This window comes from Carcharhinus amblyrhynchos, chromosome 28 (genome assembly GCF_965287045.1).
Source record: "Carcharhinus amblyrhynchos chromosome 28, sCarAmb.v2.hapA, whole genome shotgun sequence".
NCBI lineage: Eukaryota > Metazoa > Chordata > Chondrichthyes > Carcharhiniformes > Carcharhinidae > Carcharhinus > Carcharhinus amblyrhynchos.
This window is the reverse complement of record NC_137351.1, coordinates 11,281,476-11,306,087: the sequence shown is the minus strand read 5'-3', so window position 1 is coordinate 11,306,087 and position 24,612 is coordinate 11,281,476. Positions and strand designations below refer to the sequence as shown.

The window sequence follows — 24,612 nt, the reverse complement described above, 5'->3', positions numbered from 1 at the left end:
TGTGTCTTTAATTCTATATCTAGTTGAATTTTAGAGAAAGAAGTCTTTTTTCCCCTTTCTGAGACATTTGGCTGTTAAAATTGTACCTATCTTTTGATGCTGTTTGCTATCAGGATTGCCACAGTATCAGTGGTATCTTGATCCTGTGCAACACTAATGAGTGAGCTATGCTATTAGCTACAGTTTGGTGCTTTTGTTTCACTATTGTTTACTAACCATTCAAGTTTCACTTTTGCTTTTTTTAATCAAAAATAACTGATTGTTATCAGCGTAATGCACTTTTAGGTATTCTGTTAAAAGAAAGCTCTCATCACTTATAGTCCTAATTACTCCATCAACTGGAGTATTATCTTTCAGTGTAACTTCTAATTTGTATTATGGGTATTTTTGAATGTTAGATACCAATTTCATTCTGCCCCCAGCATCATTGGCACTCCAAATTGTTCACTGTTGCTGGGTCTTGTGCAACCAAACTACAAAGCTACTGGCCCTAAAAACTACATAAAGGTGGATCTTCTCAACAATTTGCCTTAATAAATGCAGTGAGTGTGCTTTATTATTTTTGCACAAAACCTATGTATTGGGAGCTTGTGGCGCAAGTCCAATATTAAAGCAACTTTATTTTCAATAGCAATATTGTTCAGAGACTATAATTTCCTGCCTGTTCAAACTGTTGAGGCAACAGGGCGTTTGTGACTTTGTAACAAGGGAGGGGAGGAGATTGCTTCAGTGATAACGGAATTGTAACTTCCTTTCTCATTTCCCAGTTATCTGAACAATGGGGCTACTTTAAATGGGTGATTTTGTGGGTAAGCACATGGCTGTTTAATTTCTGTCACCAATCTTCTAGAGATGAGAAGAAAGTCTGTTCTCATTTGTGAGTTTATCAAGAGAAATAAGTTGAAACAGCTTCATTCAGATTCCTAATGTCTAACAAAGCTGCTTACAATTAAGTACCATTTGGTATTAAGTTCCATCTTACTCTGGTTCTGTGGCATGATAGAGAAAGGAATTTCAGAAGATCAGTTGGAAGATGTAGTAGTGGCAGTATAGATTAACTTAGGAGTAACTGATGATGCAACTGGATGCAAAAAGTGGAAATGTTACATTCCCCTATGATTAAGCACTAAGATTTAACAATGCTGTCCCATGAGAGAAGCCTCAAAACATTTTTTGTTTTCTGTAACAGAATGCACATTGAGCTTCAAAACAAAATGTTACAATGAAAATTTGATATGCTTTCAAACCTTTATTCACCCTAATTTATTCATATGCTTTCAAACCTTTATTCATCTTCTGGTTCCACGCAATTCTTCCTCAGGTAAAGTTAGTTTATTAGTCACAAGTAAGGCTTACATTAACACTGCAATGAAGTTACTGTGAAATTCCCCTAATCACCGCAGTACAGTGCCTATCAGGTAAATGCACCTAACTAGCACGTCTTTCAGGCTTTGGGAGGAAACCGGAATATCCGGAGGAAACCCACACAGGCACGGGGAGAACATGCAAACTCAACACAGTGACCGAAACTGGGAATCGAACCCGGGTCCCCGGCTCTGTGAGGCAGCAGTGCTAACGACTATGCCACAGTTTCATCACCATGCCATTTCTGTCCCTTTCTGTCTCTGCTTTCTCCATCACTAACCCCCCTCCACACAATGACCTGCCACGTGCTGCCACTGGGGTTCTCTTCCCACATTGCCTACTGTGCTCTTTCCTCCCCTGCCCCTATCAGGCTCTCCCCTGCTCTCTTCTTTTTCCTCTTCCTCCTCCCCCCCCCCCCCATACCTATTCTGATGGTAGTGAACAATCACCTTTCTTCCACTATTGTGGCAAGTTTAGTAACTTTCACAGACCAACAGATAAGAAACTGTCTTCTCAATGTATATTACTGACACCTTTACTAAAGACTGCTGAATAAATTGCATACAGCAGTTATATGAATAATGTCTACTAAGGTTTTTCTGCCTATTCCTTTTTTATGGATCAGCTGATTCTCATCTTGCTTATTGTAGGGCTTTGTTCATCATCTACATCATTGAGCAGTGCTCTGGTATTCCCAGAGCAATGGACAGTGAATACTCCAGTCTTGTGATAAACGCATTATGAATTATTTTAATAGCTTGTATTCCTTATAGGATCCTCAAGCCCATTATTTCTCTGATGGGAACATGCTGATAGTAGGCGATCATTTTATGCAGGCGCTAAAGAAGAAATATGGGTCTTAACATCTAATGGAGGGATTGAATGTTTTCACTGCATGATGTAGAAATATTTTTGTTTCAATTTGTACAGTATGTTCCATAATTTAGTGTTAGTTTTACCAATGGAATCAATTATTATAAATTCCATGAATCAAACTAAAATTAAACTCATTGTATGGTTACTCAGCAAATATTGTAATGGTTAATGTTCTGTACTTAATTCATATATAGGGCTTGGGATATGCTGAAAATCATTAAAGATTCTCATTTTTTAAGTTTGAGTAGGTCATCATGGACCTGGATAGCTTAATTATTGGCTTAGAGCAGCCTAAAAACCCACACATTTAAAACTATGTGAATTGGAATCAAACCTAAGGAACAATGTCAATTTTATAGTTGAATCTCAGAATCCAACTGATTCATAAAGAATGAACTTGCATTTTTATAGCACTTTCCTAATTTGTGGCTAATTAAATACTTCAGATTTTTAGGCATTGTTGTAATATAGGCAACCATGAAAAGTCTGTATGGTTTTATACTGTCATGTAAGCTGCTTTGTGTTATTCTGCAGTATAAATCTCAGCTAGTATTACTATTGAAGGAATAATACTTTTCTCTGATTAGCAGACCATTGAAGGAGGAACCAGTCTATTACTCTCTTCTTCACCCCCATCTCGTCTGTTGGAGACTAGTCACAAATTTTACTGTTAGCCAGCAGGACAATTCTGAAATCATGATTTGAAGCAAGCTGAAACAAGACTTGTTATTTCCTAACTCTCCCACCTATGGACTAGGACATTATTGGATTAGATCTGAGTTTTCCATCTGTTCCACAAATGTTTTATTTCTTTGAAGAATTTTATCTTGAAGTGGTAGATTGAAAGATAAATAGAATCACAGAAACCCTACAGTGCAGAAAGAAGCCATTTGGCCCATTGAGTCTGCACTGACCACAATCCCACCCAGGCTGTACCCCCATATCCCTACAACTCTCTAACCTACGTATTTCAGAACACTAAGGGGCAATTTTAGCACGGCCAATCAACCTAACCCACACATCTTTGAACTTTGAGAGGAAACCGGAGCACCCAGAGGGAACCCTTATAGACATGAGGAGCATGTGTAAACTCCACATAGACAGTCACCCAAGCCAAGAATTGAACCCCGGTCCCTGGAGCTGTGAAGCAGCAGTACTAACCACTGTACTGCTGTGCCACCCAGATTCTAAATGTTTACTGGCTCTCCTCTAATCCTTCAAATGATTGTTTTAATATTTCCTCTTCAACCATTATGGCAGTGACTGGCTGTATTTGTAAAGTGAAAACCTTCACTCTGCTGGCAGTTTCTGGGGGCTTTATGGATGAAGTGTACCCCCATGTTTTGCAGAAAAAAAGTAAAATGATTGGGTGGTGCTGATATTTATAACATTCCTATATATGTAAAAAATGGCCTATCAGTACTGGTTTTCAATCATTCAGAAGATAACATCAGGAAAGGCTTAAATACTGTATATGTGGGTTACAGAGGGAGGCTGGACATTATTCAAGGAAGGTTTTAGTTTATTTCAGCACCTGATTCAACAGTGTTGATTGAAGTCAAGCTGTTGGGTATGATATTCAGTACTTTCATTGTCTTTGTCATTCTCCCATACTTTACAAGACGTGTATCATTCTAAAATAATATGAATTTAATGATGGCATGAATCCCAGTATTTGCTAGCTGTTTAAAATATCAGAAATATAAATGACTTTTACAGAAAGAATATTGTTTCTTTGAGTCTTCAGGAATATATTCCTCTGAGGTTCTTTCCTTATAATCTATAGATAGATATTGGGGTTGGTTTTGTAGTTCTGTGTTGTGTAACCATCCCTGTATCCACTGCATTTATGTGCTCCACATTAATGCAGTGGTTTTGTGTACTGCGTAAAAACCCTGTCATTCTGCTTTGCAATGTGGAATCCCTCTACATTGTTGCAGGTGACATGGGAGGTAATTGGTAATTAGAACCAAAGAGTGTGACTTTCTGATAGAATAAGCTTTAAAGTTAAAAAAAATGCATGTTTATTGCCTTATGCTTAATTCTGGATCCTTTCACAACATTGTTGCTATTCTTGAGGAGGCTAAAAATGCCACAGTTACACATTTCTACTAATACAGTACTGTAACTTTACTACAGGGGTAAGGAGTACACTGCCCTGTTTAAGATGCAGCTGTAGCACAGTGTGCATTGTTCTCTCGAGGGTAGGTAGGCGTGGGCAACAGATGCTGGCCTCGCTAGCGATGTCCACATCTGATGAAAGGCTAAGAAATGTCTCTCTTCTCATCACATTTACATAAATGTTCTGTGCCCTTTGGCAGACCAATTGATTCGGAGCAGAAAGATATAAAATTCAAGTCTTTGGAATTTCTTTCCCAGTCAACTTTTTATTATTTGTCATGTCCCCTTCTGGAGGCACTTTCCGCAAGGGCCACTGCACAGCAAATAGGAGCAGAGCTTCTTTATTTTTTATGTTCTTCTCTATCCCACAAGCACAGGGGTCAAAATTTATTCTAATTGGTATTTTGTGAGAGCTCAAAGAAGTTTGTTTTACGATAAATCAGTCAATCTGCTGTGTGTTGGATTGATGTAAAGTGAACACGCTGCAATAAATGGTTAAAAAAGTTTTTTAAAAAATCCCTGTGGAAGTCATTGGAAAAGATCTTGAAATTGTGTTATTTATTCTGAATGCGTAAGGTTTAAAGTTGTGACTTAAAAATGCTTATTTCTATAGTCCTAAAATAATTAGTAATAAAAAGGACATGTAGAAAAAAAAGTCATTTTAATTGTCTTTTCGTTTCTCTTTTAAAAAGTTTTTGCAGGACAGAACTATTTAACCAATCATTTGAGTGGAAAAATAATGATATTTGGAGCTGGTAGTATTGGTTGTTAATGAGTATCAAAATATTATAGTATTTTGGGCCTTGAACGTAGCATCCTTAATGACTTAACAGTCCATCAGTCACATTTTTCTGCTGCATTGTCTTTTGATTAATATCCAGTACATGCCAGTTAATGGCACAGCCTGTTAATGGGAACACTCATTTAAAGGGAAACATTTCCCCAGGCACTGATTCATTCCCTGTATAGTCTCTGTTCCTTTTTGTTGTTGTTGCATCGTGGAAATGATTGGATAACGGGAATGTTTTACTTAACACAAACCTGTTTCCACTAGACAAGCCTTTATATATTTACTGTAAAGTATGATCTGTCAGTTGCACTTTCTCTCCACATTATTGAGAAGCCTAGCGGAAAGGCAAAGAAGCAAATTCAGAAGTATTGTCTGGTATTCTGATACTCATTATGCTGTAAATTTTAAAATGGAATTAGTACTGAGAGATTTAAGGTGTTCTGTAGTCTCTTGTTTGGGAACAGGAGGGTGGGTTACATTTTCAGGTGTGGGACAATTTCAAATGGGCTATGTGAAGCATTTTGTCAGTAATTGTTGTTTAGCTTAAAACAGGTGCTCTGTTAATCTTTGAGCACATTGCAGGTGGTATTTGCGTGAAGAGATGGTGGCTTTATTCTGCAATTTTGGCTAAGCATTGTAGCTATAAGAATCTGCTTTAGCAAGAATGCCGGGGAAGGGGGGAGGTAGTGGTGCAATAAAATGGCATCCAAAACACCACTGGTTTATCACCTACATCCAGTCTGTTGTCATTATGTTCTTACTGGACCTTCTTGAAATTTGATGTAGTCCTTTACTTGCAACTTACCGAACGTAGAGAAGAGAAACAGAAAACGGGGTCACATTTGATGTAGGAGCTTGGGTTTCATAGGTGTTGCTTATCTTTTATTGTGTGTTAGCTGTGGCACACTCTCATCTGAGTCAGGAGATGCTAGGTATAAGTCCCACTCCAGGTCTTGAACACAAAAATCATGGCGATCACTCAGTGCAGCTGTGAGGGAGTACTAGATTGCAAGAGGTGCCATCTTTCAAATGAGATGAAATTGCGGCTTCATCTGTCTTCCCAGGTAGATGTTAAAGATCCTGTGGCACTACTTTGAAAAGAACTGGGAAGTTATCTCCAGCGTCTTGGCCTATATTTATTTCTTTATTAATATCATAATCATAGAATATCTAGCTATTGCTGTTTGTGGGAGCTTGCTATACATGTGTTGGCTGTTGCAATCCCTACATTAAAATAGTGCCTACATATCATTGACTGTAGAACGCTTTGAGACATTTGATGGTTATGAAAAACATGATCTAAATGCAAGTTGCTCTTATAGCTAGTCTTGAAATGTAACCTTAGCTTTGCCATTATTCAGCATGATGTGGCGATGTCGGTGTTGGACTGGGGTAAGCACAGTAAGAAGTCTCACAACACCAGGAGCCTGGTGTTGTGAGACCTTTTACCATTATTCAGCATGGCAGCCAAGCCAAATTTTATTCTCACCCAGCATACTTTCCAGCAGGTGTCACAGCATGAAGCTCAAGAACATAATAAAGGCAGAGTTCATGCTTTCCCACTTTTATTGTAGTGCCCTTCCTGCTGCTCTGCTGAAATCGGTTAATTCAGCACCAACCAGTAATTGAGGTGGGACTTTTTTTTAGGATTAATTGCCTCCAGCGTAAAGTTTAATCATTTTTGGGAAGTGAATGCTTTCTGCAGAAGACTTGGAAGGTAACAGATATATGGAAGTCTGTGTTCAAAGTGACAAGAAAAAGCTTTGCAGATATATAGGGACTTCTCCAACTTTTATATTTGGTTATTCAGGTAATCACAGTAATAATCAGTCATCCATAAATTAATCAATTTGGCAGTATTGGGGAGACTGATCAAATCAAAATGTAATCACAGTTCACCATACACAGCAGACTGAAGAACAGCTTTCCAGTATTAAAGCATGAAGATGTCATGGCAAGGGTCCTCATTAATAACACTGAATGACTACAGCCAGTTCCAAAATACTATGGATATCTGGAGCACATTCTGAATAAGTGGAAGTACAAGTAGTTTGGTTAAATTTGCATTTGTTCTTTTCAGTGACTTTTTTTTAAAAAGAATGTTTGGTCAGATTCACTAGTTAGTAGTGAAAGAACTGCGCGAAGTGTTCATTACACTTGTGTTCGTGCACAGACCGTCTATGGACTTCTGCACTGGAACCTGATGTGATTCAAAAGCCATTTCAGTGTTGCATCCTTTGCAGATGGGACCTGTATGAACAAAGCAGGCAGTCGTAGGTCTTAACCAATTGGATTGGTGAATTCGTAATGTGGTCTGCAAAGTCTGAAACAGGAAATGTAAATTAGAATAGTTAATTCAGTGCCAAATTATGTACAGAAATAAAAGTAAGAGCAAAGGAAAGTTGGAATTAAGAAATAATGATAAAAGAAAGGGAAAGAGAAAGGAAAACAAAAGCCTTTATTTAAATGTTTTGATTTTTAAAAACCTCCAATAAGTAAAATACGAAAGAATGAGACTCTACACTTATAAAAGTTAATTTTCGATGCTGGAGAGGTTGTTTTCAATAATTAAGACTTATCACACCATTAAAAATTTACTTGCCCTCCAAGCCCCAACTTCTCCTGGCAAGTTTAGCAGGTATCTATCACATAAGCACTGTAACTGCATGTCTTTTCATATCTTTTAATATTGGGCCTCTCTGCAAGATTGTATCACAGCTTGGTGTGGCTCCTGCTCTGCCCAACGCTGCAAGAAACTACAAGAGGTCGTGAATGTAGCCCAATTCATCACACAAACCAGCCTCCCATCCATTGACTCTGTCTACACTTCCCACTGCCTCAGCAAAACAGCCAGCATAGTTGAGGACCCCACACACTTTGGACATCCTCACTTCCATCTTCTGTCAGGAAAAAGATTCGAAAGTCTGAGGTCACATACCAACTGACTCAAGAACAGCTTGTTCCCTGCTGCCATCAGGCTTTTGTTTGAACCTACCTCGCATTAAGTTGATCTTTCTCTACACCCTAGCTGTAACTGTAACACTACATTCTGCAGTCTCTTGTTTCCTTCTCTATGAATGGTATGCTTTGTTTGTATAGCGTGCAAGAAACAATACTTTTGACTGTGTCCTAACACGTGACAATAAATCAAATCGAAAGATACTGTTATGTTAAGGCTTCTGGAGGAGCAGGACAACACAACAGAAATTTCCTAATTTGTGTGTAACTGCAGTCAACTGATGGTGTTGTCCAAATTATAACTTAAATGCAGTGAGAGCAAAGATCCGGCACACTTTTTTTTAACTGACAAAACCTGAGCCAATATTTTATATGAATTTGTGAAGCAAGAACAGGAACCAACGAGTTCAGTTGTATACTTGTAGATATCGCAAAAACAGTTGATTGGTGGAATATGAATTGTAACAGAAGGACCTTTACTGAATTCCTATTACCTTGAGCCACATAAATACTGTGGCAACACCAGCAGGTCAGAAGCAAGGAATCCTGTAGAGAGTATCTCACCTCCTGATTCTCCAAGACCTGACCACCCTCTACAAGGCACAAGCCTGGAGTGTGTTGGAATACCGTCCACATTATAAATGAGTGAAGTCCCAACAACAAGCTTGGCTTATCCAGGACAAAGCAACCTGCACCCCATCCACAAACATTCACTCTTGCCACCACCAGCATAGTGTACCATCTACAAGATGCACTACAGGAACTCATCGATGTTCCTTAGACAGCACTTTCCAAACTTTTTGTTATTACCATCTAGAAGGACAAGAGCAATAGACACATGAAACACCACCACTTGATAGTTCCCCTCCGAGCCACATACCATCTTGACTCACCGTTTCTTCGTCAAATCCTGGAACTTCCTCCCAAACAGTAATGTGGGTGTACCTACACCCCAGGGTCTGCAATGGTTCAAAAAAATGCAGCTCACCACCACATTCTCAAGGGAAATTAGGGAAGTGCAATACATACTAAGTGGGTCAGTGACACCTACATCCTATAGATGGATAGAAAAAAACTGAGTGATTTCACATAATAATAAAAATGTTAACTTAGTTTGGATTATGGTGCTGACTTACTGTGTACCACCCAATGATAACACTGTGCTTTTGTATGTTTGCACATGTGTATATGTGTGTGAGGTATTCAGAGATAGGCAACGCATTCTAGTTATAGTGAAACGTAATTTTAATTAAAGTGAAAGTTTTAATTTTTTAACTATTGACTTTTTCGTAACTGATGCAGCAGTCAGTTTTTCTGAGGGTTGGTAATTGTGTTGGTCACTGTGGCAGCTAACTCTGGATATTGGAATGTCTTATTTTGGATATCACGGTCCCTGCTGAGTTGGTTAATTTCTGCCAATCAGCAATTGCAGTGTTTGAATTGGTCATGGTGATCCTGGGCTAGGAAAAAGACAAATAGCCAGGGTTCCTGTTCTGTAGTTGCCATCGAATGGTCCCTGCTGAAACGTGTTTGCATTTGAAAGTGATATGAAGGCACAGTCAAGCTTGACTGTGACACCTCATGCAATTAAATAGTCTGTTGACCCTTGCTGTCTAAACTCTCATGAAGAATGGCCATAGGAAAAAGGGGGCTGTTAATGACCACAGTAGGAAACTGCACTTTAAAGAGAGGGAATTATTAGGGTGGGGAAATGACTAGGACAAAACACTTCCAAAAAGTTAATTTTTACTGACAGTTCTTTTTAATGTTTTATTTAACTTTAAACCCTTATGATGAATAATGACTTCAAACATTGAATGACATTGACGGTCAGCAGTGTAACCCAGTGGAAAAAATTGCTTTGTGGATTGGACATCTAAGCTTACATTGTTGTTCATTGCTGCTTAATTTTTCTGTGTCTTTACTGTCTGGAAAATAAATTGGTTCTGTCAGTTGTCAACCTTCATTCAAAGAATTTTTAAAAAATCTTAATTTATTTATAAGAAGTGCATTGTTTAGCTATGATTGTAGTTTAGAGTTGGTCCCTGTTGGCAATGTAATAGGAAAGCTAAGCATAAACTGATAATAAAAGAATGGTTGCAAATGCAAACATAGATCAAATACACCTAATAAAATAGTATTTAGTGTTATGCACTCCTGAGTGTTTTATGTTTTGGTTGTAAAGAGTTTTTCTTAAACATTTTGCAGATTTGGAGATAATTTTATGTGGCTTGGAATTAAGTTCCATAATTGAAAAGCAGTAAAAATGCTGCAAGATTTGCCAAAGTTGCTTTTAACAGCAGGATGCCTGCAATTTGCATTAGTGAATGATCTTATGTTATAATGTGATGCTAATGCTATTCAAGACAATCTACTGGATGGCTAAGAAAAGGCAGCATTATTAAAACATACAGTACTAGTGTACTGAATAAACCACTTGGAGTAAATTGAAGACATTTGGAATTAACTTGTCACAATCCTTAAAATAATTATTCCTATTCTGGCAACATATTTTCTGTTTCCATTCTGATCTTGATTTTAATGGGAGCTTAACATGGAGTCTTGGTTTGTTAGAACTGCAGATTTGAAGGTTATCTAGTTGATGTGGTGAGTCACCCCAAGACCCAGATTGAAATGCAGCCCAGAGTGATGCTTGCTGAAAAAGTTCTAGGTGAAAAGAGTTTGGGCGAGTATGATTTGTTTCAGTAGGTAGGATGAGTAAGCCAAAAATGCTCTATTTGATTCTTGTTTAAAATCTTACTTTAGAAGTAACTAATGTGGAGAACGTAAAATTCACACTTGTAGAATGAGGAGTTATCTTCTACGGTAAGAGTAAAGTATGTTATTAAGACAAAGTATTGAGCTTTGTGATGTAGCTTACCTGTGCAATACTTGGTAATAGAAGGGGTATAGCATGCTGAGAATTTTGCATTTCTTAAACAATAATATTTGTCACTGATGCGCAAAAACACACCTCTACCTTTCTTCCAAGTACAATGCTACTCTTAAGACTTGGATTTTTTCCTATTCAGTCAACTGTACAAATTAGATGAGACTCTTTCTGTACTGCAGTGGCTTATCTGTGCAATGCACAGTACTTAATTGCCAATTGATAGAATCATAGAACATTAAAATGTTGATGTTGAAGTCACTAGCACAGAAAAACAAAGAAGGCACCAACCTGTAGCAATGTGTGAGTTGAAATCAGTGTCTTAACAACATGTCTTTGTAAAAATTCCTTACACAAGTAAGCAGTTGTTGATGTGAGAATCTGGCATGCACTATTGGTCATGGACATCAAGAACATTAAAGTGGCTGGATTGTTTTAAGATGCCAAAGTTCTATCCATCTTAATGTAGAAATCCATTATATGGCTGTCGTTGATTCGGGGTGCCACCCATTGTAAAATGTTGTTTGCACACTAGGTTAAAAAAAAGCCTGGGTTTTCATATCCAATTTTAAAGTCTTACATGATTAGGCTATAGAGAGGCAAGCGGCAGCCTAAGCTTCGGACATCCAGCTGATTGAGACCAGCAGTTTTAGTTTAAAACCATAGAATTTCTCCAATACAAAATAGTGGGGTCCCTCAGTTGTGACTTTTGGCTACCTACAATAGCTCAACATGAGGAAATGGGATGCAGTCATGGAGACTGTATTTAATTTTGGGCAAGTCCACAAGCGGGGTCACTACATAATGATCAAGATCAAACCATTTTTTTATTCTCTATCCCATCCCTCAGGTCATTGAGACCAAGTTTAATACTCCAGTTACTGTCCCCATTTTGATCAGTTAACAATGCAAACTGGAAATCAAACTTGAATCCTTTTTTCCTGAATGGCTTCAAACCATGAAGTCCAATACCGGATTTCAAATAAGGGAACATCAAAATTTCTATTGTTGATTCTGAAGCAGTATTTGTATGACAGCTGTGATAAAATGACCATGTGTCCTTCACTGTAAATATAGAGAAGATAGCCACTGCCAATTCAGTGGGTTAGAGAGTAAATTATTGCCCCTCCTGTTTAGTGACTTGCATAAGTGTGTGCTGGTGGTGTTAAGCAAATAAAGAGGTGGGCAACATGCCTGTAAATCTTGTGATTTTTGACAGCTACTGATTGGAAAGTTGCTTGCAACTAGAATAGCTGCCTTAGGCAGACAGTACAAGCTGCGGATCAATAACTGGCAAATTTCCTATTAAAAATACACGAACAAAGCTCAAAATAGCCACTGGCGTCATATTTTCTGTGAAAATTGCTACGTTTAGAAATGTCATCGTATTTCAGCAAGACTTTATTTTGAACTGTTTTTCGAAACTACTTGTTAACATTTATTACGGCTCTAAAAGGTCGATCTATAAAACTGTTATCATTAAAACCTACTTGTCTTGACCATTTGAGTAACCGACAGCATCAATTATTTTTTTGCAAGGTAATAAATGCTTTTGAAAATAAGTTTTCCTCAGCACACGGTGTTAAGGTTGGCTTTTTGTTCCCAAGTTGTTGGTATGGGAGAAGGAAAGAAAAGCAATATCAACTCTTCCCACTTTGTTGGCAGCTGAAGATAGCCACTAAATAAGTTGCAAATTCAGGGAGGGAGAAACAAAACTGGGTCAATATTCTGTTTGTTTCTATTCACCATTCAATGTTTTGATTATCTCATGACTTCAATTCATATGGCATTGTGGTAAAATTCATATCAGTGTTGTGATTAGCTACCATATCTTTGGAAAAACTTCCGCCTTGCATTGTAATAGTGACCACACTTCAAAACTACTTAATTGGCTGTAAAATCCTTTGGAATTCCTGGTGGATGTAAAAGACACTATGTAATTGCAAATCTGTCTTTTTTTATCTATATTCTCTATTACTCTAATCAGGATTCACCAGCTCTTACTTGTAACTTATTCTTTCCCAGGACTTTGTAAATGGGGAATTCCTTAGACTTCCCTCCCATCTATACTCTACAGGTTTTTAAAACTCACTCGATTACTTCGCAATTTGATTTATCTCAATTTCTCCCCTACTGATTTTCATTTTGATAGTGTTCTGCATTTTGGGGTCTCTTGCATTCTCTTAACTATTCATAAAGCTATATTGGTGAAAGTGGATGTCTTAAACACTGTTTCATTAGTATTCTTTCAAGAGGGAGACTTGTTCTGCTCAGACTGGCTTGTCTGTGACTCTGGCTCCAAACCATTACACTTGACTCATGTCTGCCCTTTGAAATGGCCAAGCAAGCCACTCAGCTGTCAGGGCATCTAGGAATGGGCAATAAATACCACCAATGTCCACATCCTGAAAATGATTTTATTTTTAAGAAAGTAACCAAAAATTGTGACCTGTGTTTTTTGGAAACTCTTTCTTTTGCTGACTGTGCGTTAATACAGTCATTAACACATATGGTGTGACACAGATTATATTCTCTCTGTGCTACTCAGTTCTCAATTTTTTAGAAGCAGCTCAGTATTTCTCAACAAAGAGATGTCAGGAGATAAGATTATTCCTGTACTATTCTTGTGCAGTACTGGTATCTTACTGAGTGTAGCATTGGTGGAGCAAGTCAGCCACAAATACTGTGGCCGTGGAGAATAAAAACAAAATAAATGAAACTTTTCCTCAAATCTTAAAAAACAAATCTGTCCAAAGTCAGTACTAATAATGCACGTTTACCAAGAACTTATATTTAGTCCTTGCTGCCTACATTTAAAGAGCAAGACTTTCTAATGACTATAATTAATAAGAGTGCATCAGTGTTGTCCACTATTTTCAGTTAGTCGTCGTTGCCTGAAGGTTCAACTTCCTCCAGTGAAATAAAATTTCAAGTTATTTTGCTGTCACTTTCCTGTTTTCATTTATAGTTGCATTCTGACAATTGCCATGAAATCTGTCTCTCTATCAGAATTTTTGGCAACTGGTACTGTCCAGATTGAAACAGGGAAAACAAGGGTAAAGAAATATGGGGAACAGGTGGAGAGGTGGATTTGAGGCGAGGGAGAAATCAGCCATGATCTGATTGAATGGTGAAGTAGGCTCGAAGGGCTGAATTTGCCTACTTCCACTCCTAATTCCTATGTTCCAATGAATCTTAAAAAAAAATTATGATTTTAGCTAGAGGGGCTATTGGCTTTCTACAGATGGTTTTTCAGAAATGTTTAACTTTGTACCTATCTTGTAAATCAGTGGGAAGAAGTGAAGTGCTGGAAATGATTTTTTTTTTAACATAATTGTCACTAGGAATTCACTAATGTCTTATACTGGACATGAAAACATTTTGTACAATGCCCATTTGATCTGTGAAAAACATAAGACTATTAGATTACAGACATTATTGTTTCAAACATTGATTATGCCTGGGGAGAAAATTTTGAGCCTGGGTGAAGTAGCAATGGTTATACTTTTGTTATGGGATGGAGGGAGCAATTTAAGGTGATGAATTAAGGATACCATGCATAATTTGTACTGTTTAATTAAAGCATATTGGTTTGTGTACATTTTTGACATAATGTTTCTGCACTAACATACCAAATAAGCCTAGAGATAAAGAACAAAGAAAATTACAGCACAGGAACAGGCCCTTCGGTCCCCCAAGCCTGCACTGACCACGCTGCCCGACTGAACTAAAACCCCTTACCCTTTTGGGGACCATATCCTTCTATTCACATCCTATTCGTGTATTTGCCCAGATGCCCCTCAAAACTCACTATTGTAACTGCTTCCACTACCTCCCCCGGCAGCGAGTTCCGGGCTCCCTCCACCCTCCGTTTAAAAAAAAAACTTGCCTTGTATATCTCCTTTTAAACCTTGCCTCTCGCACCTTAAACCTATACCCCCTTGTAATTGACTCTTCCGCGCTGGGAAAAAGTTTCTGACTATCCATTCTGTCCATGCCCCTCATAATCTTGTAGACTTCTATCAGGTTGCCCCTCGACCTCCGTTGTTCCAGTGAGAACAAACCCAGTTTCTCCATCCTCTCCTCATAGCTAATGCCCTCCATAGACAACATCCTGGTAAATCTTTTCTGTACCCTCTCCAAAGTCTTCACATCCTTTTGGTAGTGTGGTAACCAGAATTGAACACTATATTCCAAGTGCAGCCTAACGAAGATTCTATGAAGCTGTAACATGACTTGCCAGTTTTTAAACTTAATGTCCTGGCTGACGAAGGCGAACATGCCGTGTGCTGCTTTGTTTACCTTCTCCAACTGCGTTGTCACTTTCAGGATTCAACAGAGTGGTGGGACATTTGGAATTAAAGTTTCCTATATGTGGCCACAGTAGTTCTATATACTATTAATAGTTGCTACGTTAAATTTTATTAGAAAAATCCTTAAAAATGATCTCCTATCTCTGTAATCCTGTGCATTTATCATGGCCACCCCACCTAATTTACCCTAATTAATTTGACATTGAGAATGTGCAAATTCCGCACAGTGACCTCTCCAATCAATTTTCTCCCTACTCCCCTGAGCTCCTTGCCCTTCCTGTCCTAAAAGCAGTGGCACATGAGGGAAAATTATTCAGAGTTCAAGCACTCTTCAGATGCTTTGACATTGGCCATGGGATTAAATGAGAAGGATTGATTCTTTGACTGTTCGTTTGGGGAAAGGAAGAATCTTACAGCACAGAGAGGAGACCATTTGGTCCATTGTGCCTTTACAGGTTCTTTGAAAGAGATACTCTCTGCTCTTTTTTTTTACTTTTTACCAGATTTTAAATCATTTGCAGGATGTGTGCATTGCTGGCTAGGTTAGCATTTATTGCCCATCCATAATTGCCTTTTAGAAGTGGTTATGAGTGGCCTTCTTGAACTGCTGCAGTCCCTGTGGTGTAGGTACAACCACAGTGCTGTTAAGGAAGGAGTTCCAAGATTTTGACCCAGTGACAGTGAAGGAACAGTGACATGTTTCCAAGTCAGAATGATGATTGGCTTGAGGGGGATTTCCAGGTGGTAGTGTTCATATGTGCTTGCTGCCTTTATACTTCTAGAGGGTTGAGTCATGGGTTTGGAAGGTGATGCCTAAGAAGCCTTGGTGATTTCCAGCAGTGCATCTTGTAGATGGTACACATTGCTGCTACTGTGCATTGGTGTGAAAGGGGTGCCAATTAAATGGCTGCCTTGTCCTGGATAGAGCTTTTGGAGAAAACATTCCATCAAATTTGTGCTCTGTAGATAGTATATTTGTTTTGTGGAGTTGGGAGGTGAGTTATTCACTACAGAATTCCTGTCTTTTGACCTGTTCTTGTAGCCACAGTGTTTAAATGACTATTCTAATTCAATTTCTAGTCAATGGTAAGCACCAGGATGTTGCGAGTGGGGGATTTGGCTATGGTAACGTCAAGAGGCGATTGTTTGATTCTCTTTTGTTAGAAATGGTCGTTGTCTGGCATTTATGTGGCACAAATGCTACTTTCCGTTTGTCAGATCAAGCCTGGACATTGCCCAGGTCTTGCTACGTTTCGATATGGACTGTCTCAGTATCTAAGGAGTCACAAATGTGCTGAATAATGTGCAGTTAGCGAATGTCCCCACTGATGGTATTGGAGGTTTCTGGCAAAGCATGTCTTCAGACATTTCGGATCCCAATTATAACACTTCTAACAAATGTCATTTTAACCACGTCAAATTAATATATGAATTGTTTGAATGCTAGTTTTATAATTCATGTATGCAAAATCTTGAATTTTGTCAGCCAGGGAAAACACAATCTGAATTTTGTTTCACAATCATTTTAACATTGTTGTTGCGATGATTGATCCAGTTTTAACTTGGAAAATAGCAGTGCTGTGAATCTTAACCCAGATTTGTAAGATCAAATTATCGAGTGGATGTTAAATTCTATAACGACACTTTATTTTGCAAATGGAGATTATAGTGTTAATCTTGCTTTTTAATCAGTGTATTAATAGGCAAGATAAATGCAAAATATTGTGGATGCTAGAATCTGAAATAAAAACAAAAGTGCCAGAAAATCTCAGCAGGTCTGGCAGTATGAAGGCTCAATGTTGGCTGTACTCTCTCTCCACAGATGCTGTCAGACCTGGTGAGATTTTCCAGCACTTTCCTGTTTTTGTACTAACGGGCAAATTGGGTCGACAATGGTTTTCTTTAATTGGCCAGAAGCATTGTTGCTTTTAAAAAGTAAACTGCAGAATCCTAAAAATCTGAAAACATTAGCAAGACATCACAGAGAAAAGACATTAATACTTCAGGTAGACAGCCTTCATCAGATATTAGTTCTGGCAAAGCGTGTCTCCTGACCCCAAGCTAACTGATATTGTTAATAGATACCTTTAGCTCATACAAAATATCACATTTCTTTTTATCACTATCCTTCCTCAAAAAACCCACTCATAATCCATCCAATCATTCCAGCTACCATTTAATCTCTAACCTCCCTTTTCTTTCTAAAATGTTCAAATATATCATGCTAGTGTCAAAATATAATTTAAAAACAACAAACTGTTTAAGTTCCACGAGTTTAACTTGCTTGTTCACAGCAGTTATGTTTCTTACGCAAATGTATAAATTACTTTCTTTGAGACTGTGATCTTGGTGCATTAACCCTTTACGTCCCTTATATCACATTTGATCTGGCTGATACTGTTCTATTTGGTCCAGCAGTCATATAGTTTGACTCCTTCAAGTACAAACTGTATCTCCAGGATCTTTTCCAATTGCCGTACGGTCATCTCCAAAGTCCCTAAGAATCAATGCAACTCACTTCTTGTTTCTTATTTGCATGCTGCTTCTTGGCTCAAAAGGAGCAGGTGTTTGATCAGCTTACATATGTGTGTAAATCCTTTCCCCACTTCCCATGACCTCAGAATTATCTCTGTTGTCAGTGTATGACTTGAAGTCATGGATGAATTAAATTTTCCAATGGAACATGGAGAAGCCCATTACTTTTGGGCCCACAACATAAATACTGTCTGATGCTGATTCCATTCCGCTTTGTACCTACTCACTTAGTCTGATCTAGACCATTCAGAATCTTGGTAGTTTTGTTTGCTTCCAGCCAAAGTGAAAATTTCATGTCCCATCCACCATCCAGACTGCATGTTCCCATCTCCGTGAGATTACTCCCATCCTTCACCCATTCTCACTGAACCCTTACCAATTGTTTTCTTGGATAAAAGCAAATTATTGCGGATGCTGGAATCTGAAACAAAAGCAGAAAATGCTGGAAAATCTCAGCAGGTCTGAAAGCATCTGTGTTGAGAGAACACATGTAAGATTTTAAGTGTGGATGATTCTGACGAAGAGTCATCCAGATTTGCCCACCCTATCCCAACAGGTTGAATTTGTAACGTTATCTTCATATTGCTCCCTGGCCTCCTCAGTCCACCCTATCTCTGCAAGCCCCTTCAGTTTTATATATCCATGTGCATCCTTCAATCAGCTGACTCTTTTTATTATCTTGCCTACCCTATGCACCAGCTTTGCTGGTAGACCTTTCAATAAATTTGGCCCAACTGTCTGGAATTTGTTTCCTTGCTTCTCTTCACCATTAAAAATCTTCTTGATATTCATCATCATAACCAAGTTTCCAGTTATTGTGATCCAAGTTTACCACCATGGTTATTTTTCTGTTCTTTAAATTAAATTAATTATCTTTCACCACCCTGTACCCTATCCTGCCTAATGTCTTGAAATATTTTTCTCATTATTAAAGGTGTGTGTAGAAAATACTAGATGACCTTTTCAATGTACTTTAATGTTTGAAAGACTAAGTTATTCATTTTTACTTAAACTTGAATGTGATCATACTTGTGTGCTTTTTTTTTGCAGTATTATACTACTGTGACAGAACAGCAAGTTAATGAAGTAATGATTGAACCTTTGCAAATATATCCACGAGGTAAGAAGATTGACTTTGCCTCTATGTTCTGAGTAAGTAAAAGGCATAAATAAATCAGCATTTGTGTTTTCTCTGTCAGTTACGTCAACGCATAGAATCACAGAATTGTTACATTACATAAGGAGGCTATTTGGCCCAATATGTCTACACTGACTCGCCAAGTGAGCACATGACGTAGCTCCATTCCCATGTCCCTGCATATTGTTTCTATTCAAATAATCATCTAATGCCCCCTTGAATGCCTCCATTAAACCTGTCTCCACCACACATCCAGGCAGCGCATTCCAGACCCTAACCACTTTTGTGAAAAAGTTTTTTCTCATCACGTTTGCTTCTTTTGCAAATCACTTCAAATCTGTGCCTTCTCATTCTTCATCATTTTACAAGCAGGAATGGTTTCTCCCCAGCTAGTCTGCCCAGCCCCCTCATGATTTTGAGCATCTCTATCAGTTCTCCTCTTGGCTGCCTTCTCTTCAAAGAGAACAGTCCCAGTTCCTCCAACCTATCTTCATAACTGAAGTTTCTCAGCCCTGGAACCATTCTTATAAACCTCTTCTGCATTCACCCCTTCCTACATCTTTAATAATTAAGCTAAATTTTTAATCTTTGATGTTTGTGCACATTCTTCATCCTTATTTGCAGAATGGAATTTTGGTTGGAATGCCAAATTTTCCATTCTAATTTGCAATGGATCTGGCCACAGACAAGACCAGGGAATCCTGCCCAATATATTGTGGGCATATCCACACTGGGATGTTTTAACCTCAGCACCTATCACGATAATTTCGAGCAAATTAAGGAACCAAGTGAAGAGTAAAACAATAAATTCTGCAATGTATTGTTATAACGAGTACATGGGAATTATTTAGATTCTGGAATCTTTTTCTTGCTAACTTTTCTAAATTGCCCATTTTTCTTCCATGTCGTCTATAACCCTCGATGCATTAGTGCTTCCATATTTCTCTGTAATTGTGTGAGGTGCTCAGTTGATTTATTTTTAATACACTGTCACAATAGCCAGATGGTTTAATAAGTGAAACTGAGGCAGTGGTATTAGCTGTTCTAACAACAAAATCTCTAAATCGATTTCTACTGTTCGAAAGTATGAAGGGATTTGAGTTAAAACCTGTTATTGTAGATCTTAAATATCTAGATGAAAGTGAATAGGAGACAGTTATTTAATTTTGAAATACAAGTGGCTTAAACAAGTTCCACAAGCTGTTGAGATTTCCAGCTTCTCCTAAATGTCTTAATTGTAAATTGCTACCTTGATGCAGCCAAATGTATTTTATTAGACATAAATATTCTATATTTGATGTTAATTGGATTGTTTTGCTAATTTCCAATTGGAAACAATAATAGTTATTGTTAAAGTAATGGTTAAATGACTCAGTAGCTAAAATTTATGTAGTTGCTTGACCAAATGCATCAAATAGGCAATTTTGTTGATATTATAGCACCAAAAAGAGTTATTGTTTGATCTGCTAACACAACAGTACTAAATATCAGCACATGTCTTGATGAAAATTAAATATGTCAGAAGTGTTACCCATGTCAAAATGTGCATAGAGACGGAAGGAGATTATTCACCCCCCCCTCAAATCACACAAGATAAAAGAGTACAGAGTAGGTGGGAGGATACAGAGAGATGTGGAGGAAGTCAGGGAACTTGGAAGTTCATTTCCATTGATCCTTGAAGGTAGCAGGATAGGTCTATAAGGTGGTTAAGAAGGCATATGGAATGCTTGCCTTTAGTAGCCAAGACATAGCATATAAGTGCAGGGAGACCATTCTGGAACTATATAAAATGCTAGTAAGATCATAACATGATTACCATGTGCAGTTCTGGTCAACTCATTACAGAAAGGATGTAATTGCGCTACAGGGAGTGTGGAGGAGATAAATGAGGATGTTGCCAGGAAAGGAAATTGCAGCAGTAAGGCAGGATTGGATAGGCTGGGTTGTTTTGCTTGGAACAGAGGAGGAGATTTTCAAGATTGTGAGGGGCCTGGATAGAGTGGATGGGAACAATCTTAGCAGTGGTTCTCTTAGAATATTCGTTATCAGGGAGGGCAGTAATGAGGGAATTGATTTAAAATGATTGATAGAAATATTGGAAGGGAGATGAGGAAATATTTTTCACCCCAAGGGTTGTGGGGATCTGAACTCATTGCCTAAAAGAGTAGCGGAGGCAGAAACCCTCCACTTATTTGAAAGCTGATTGGATATGCACCCTCATATACTGTAACCTCCAAGGCTATGGATCAAGTACTAGAAATGGGATTATACTGGGGTTCATTTTTCAGCCAGTATGAACACAGTGGGCAGGCTGGCTGCCTTCTAGGCCATAAATCTTCTCAAAATTTTCTAAATATTTGAAAAGGTAGTATGTGCAGTGATACGGTGAGAGGGTGGGTGGAGTGTCTGAGTTGCTTCTCAGGAACGGCAGCGTAGACAATGGGCTTGATATTCTTCTTAGAAACATAGAAAATAGGAGCAGGAGTAGATCACTTGGCCCTTTGAGCCTGTATACCACCATTCAATATGATCATGGCTCATCTATCTTAATACCATACTCCTGCATTCTCTCCACGTCCCTCAACACCTTTAGAGTCTATAAATCTATCTGTTTCTGCGTAAATATATTCAATGACTTGGCGTTCTGTGGTAGGGAATGCCATAGGGTCACCATCCTCAGTGAAAAGCATCTCCTCCAATTAGTCCTAAATGGCTTACTCCATATCCTGAGAAGGTGACCTCTTGTTTTAGACCATCCAGCCAGAGGAAGCATCACCCCTAGATCCAGTCTGTCCAGCCTTGTCAGAATTGTACAACTTTCAATGAGATCCTCCCTCGTTTTTCTAAACCCCAGTGAATGTAGGCCCAGTTGAGCCAATCTCTTCTCGTCAATAATCCCAAGAATAAGTCTGGTGAATGTTCACTGCAATCCCTCAATGGCAAGTATATCCTTTTTTAAGGCCAGGAGATCAAAACTGCACAATATCCCACCTGTGGTCTCAGCAATGCCCTGTACCATGTAGCATGACATCCTTACTACTGTACTCAAATCCTCTTGCAATAAAGGCTAAAATATTATGCTCCCTGCACCTGCATGTTTGCTTTCAATGATTGATGTACAAGGACACCTAGGTCCCTTCATACATCAACATTTCCCAATCAGTGGCCATTTAAATAATATTCTGTCACCCTGTTTTTCCTATCAAAGTGGTAAATTCGTATTTATAAATGTTATGCTGCATTTGCTTACTCAACTTGTCTGAATCACTTTGAAACCTCTTAACTCCTTCTCACCACTCACTCTCACCAAGTTTTGTGTCATCATCAAACTTGGAAATATTGCATATGGTTCCCTCATCCAAATCATTGATCTGTTTTGGAAAAACTGGGACCTAAGCATTGGTCCCTGAGGTACTCCAGTGGTCACTGCCTGCCATTCTGAAAAAGACTCATTTATTTCTACTCTTGTTTTCTGTCTGTGAACCAATTCTCAATCCATGCCAATATACTAACCCCATCCCATGTGCTTTACCTTAGTGCACTAACTTATTTTGTGGAACATCATCAAAAGCTTTTTGAAAATCCAAATACATCACATCCGCTGGTTATCTCTTGTCTATTCTGCTAGTTACGTCCTCCAAAAATTCCAGTAGGTTTGTCAAGCATACTTTTCCTTTCATAAATCCATGTTGACTTTGTCTAATCTCATTGATATTTGTTAAGTGCCCTGATATCATATCGTTTAGCATTTTCCCTGCCATTGATGTCAGGTTAACTGGTCTATAATTCTGATTTCTTCCTCCATCTTATTTAAATAACAGGGTTGCACTTGCTACCTCCAATCTGCTGGGATTGTTCCAGAATCTAGTGAGTTTGGGAAGATGACAGTCAGTGCAATCACTGTTTTCATGGCCACCTCTTCTAGTTTCCTGCACCTTTGCTGCAATGATTCTAAGGTCTGCTGCACCATTCAGTTAGGTTAAGACTTGCCTGCATCTCAATTTCATTTATCACTTTGCTCCATATTCCTTGACACCCATATCAAACAAAAATACGTGCACCTTAACCTAGAGGGCTCCAATTTTTCTAGATCTTTTGGGCAAGAGTATACCAGATGTCAACTACTGTCTGTGATGAAATGCTGCTTGATTTCACTCTAGCATGACCTAGCTCTAATTTTAAGATTATGCGCCCTTGTTGTGGATTTCCAATCAGGAAAAGAAGTTCTCTAACCTATTGAATAATTCTTTTAATTATCTTTATCAGATCTTGCTTCAAATTTCAAGGAAATACACACCAGGTTTATGCATAGCTCATAATTTCACCTGTTAAACCACAGTACCATTCAGGAAAAATTGCACTGTAACATATCATAAGAACATAAGAACATAAGAAATAGGAGCAGGAGTAGGCCATCTGGCCCTTCGAGCCTGCCCCGCCATTCAATAAGATCATGGCTGATCTGTCGTGGCTCAGTTCCACTTTCCCGCCCTCTCCCCATAACCCTTAATCCCCTCTCTTATCAAAAACCCATCAACCCGCTTCTTAAAAATATTTAGCGAGGCAGCCTCCACCACTTCAACGGGCAGAGAATTCCAGAGATTCACCACCCTTTGAGTGAAGAAGTTCCTCCTCAACTCCGTTCTGAACCGCCCCCCCTTTATCTTGAGGCTGTGCCCCCTAGTCCTACTGTCTTTTTTGAGCGGGAAGAGTCTTTCCACCTCTATCCTATCCATCCCATTCATCATCTTATACGTCTCAATGAGATCTCCCCTCATTCTTCATATCCATATACCTTTCCTCAGTTCTAGTCTCCAATATTTCAGATGAAGTCTGATTAATTATGTTCTGTCTACCCACTGACTTGTAATTTGTGTACGTAGATGCCCAAATCCCTTTATTGTTCCTGGCCCCTCCATTTTGAAAATAGTATGATTTATCTTTCTTGCCCCAAAACCTTGCACTTGGCCACAGTGAACACCATTTACCATAGTTTTGTCCATTCACTCTTTCTAAGCCCCATTGCAACTTCCTGCACCACTCGCAATACATTCTGTTCCTCATTTACATATCATCTGCAAACATTAATATACATCTGTTTATTCCTTCATCCAAGAATAAGTATGTTAAAAGTTGAGATCCCAAACACATACCTGAAGAACACCACTTGTCACATCCCTCCAATCAGAGTGTATATTCTATCCCTATCCTCTATGTTTGGCATCCTTTACCACTTTCCAACTCAAGTCAAACAGCTACTTCCAATTCCACACGTTAATTTTGGTCTTTAGTTTTTTGCCTTTTTTGAAATTACCTGTGAATTGTTTATCATAAAGCTGTTGAACTGTTTTTAAAACTCTGTGGCATTAAAGAAAAAAACACCAGTTACAGTTCCTTCTGGAGGGCTACAATGCATGTTGTCATTCTGAAAATATAGTCACTTTCTCTTTAGAGTGTTTCTTACTTTAAATTTTTAAAAGAAAACAAATAAATTAATCAAAACAACACCAAAATAGCCAAAGATTGTTTTGGGATAAAATGAAAAATAGAACTTCTGGTTATATGTTAAAAAAACGTTCAAACAAAATGTCATGTTTCATTTAAGACGCTTCCAGCTCCCATGCAT

General features: G+C 38.4%; 1 protein-coding gene across 4 annotated transcripts in view; it reads left to right on the top strand.

The window, feature by feature from the left end:
• map2k5 (mitogen-activated protein kinase kinase 5) overlaps positions 1-24,612 on the top strand; it is a 294,288-nt gene that overhangs the window by 26,241 nt on the left and 243,435 nt on the right. For all 4 annotated transcript variants that reach the window (XR_013889610.1, XM_080214341.1, XM_080214340.1 and 1 more), the window contains exon 4: positions 18,899-18,968. Coding sequence is in view for 3 of the 4 variants with exons in the window: in XM_080214341.1 (XP_080070467.1) it covers positions 18,899-18,968 (70 nt within the window). In the remaining variant the exon portion in view is untranslated. The remainder of the gene's footprint in view (positions 1-18,898; positions 18,969-24,612) is intronic.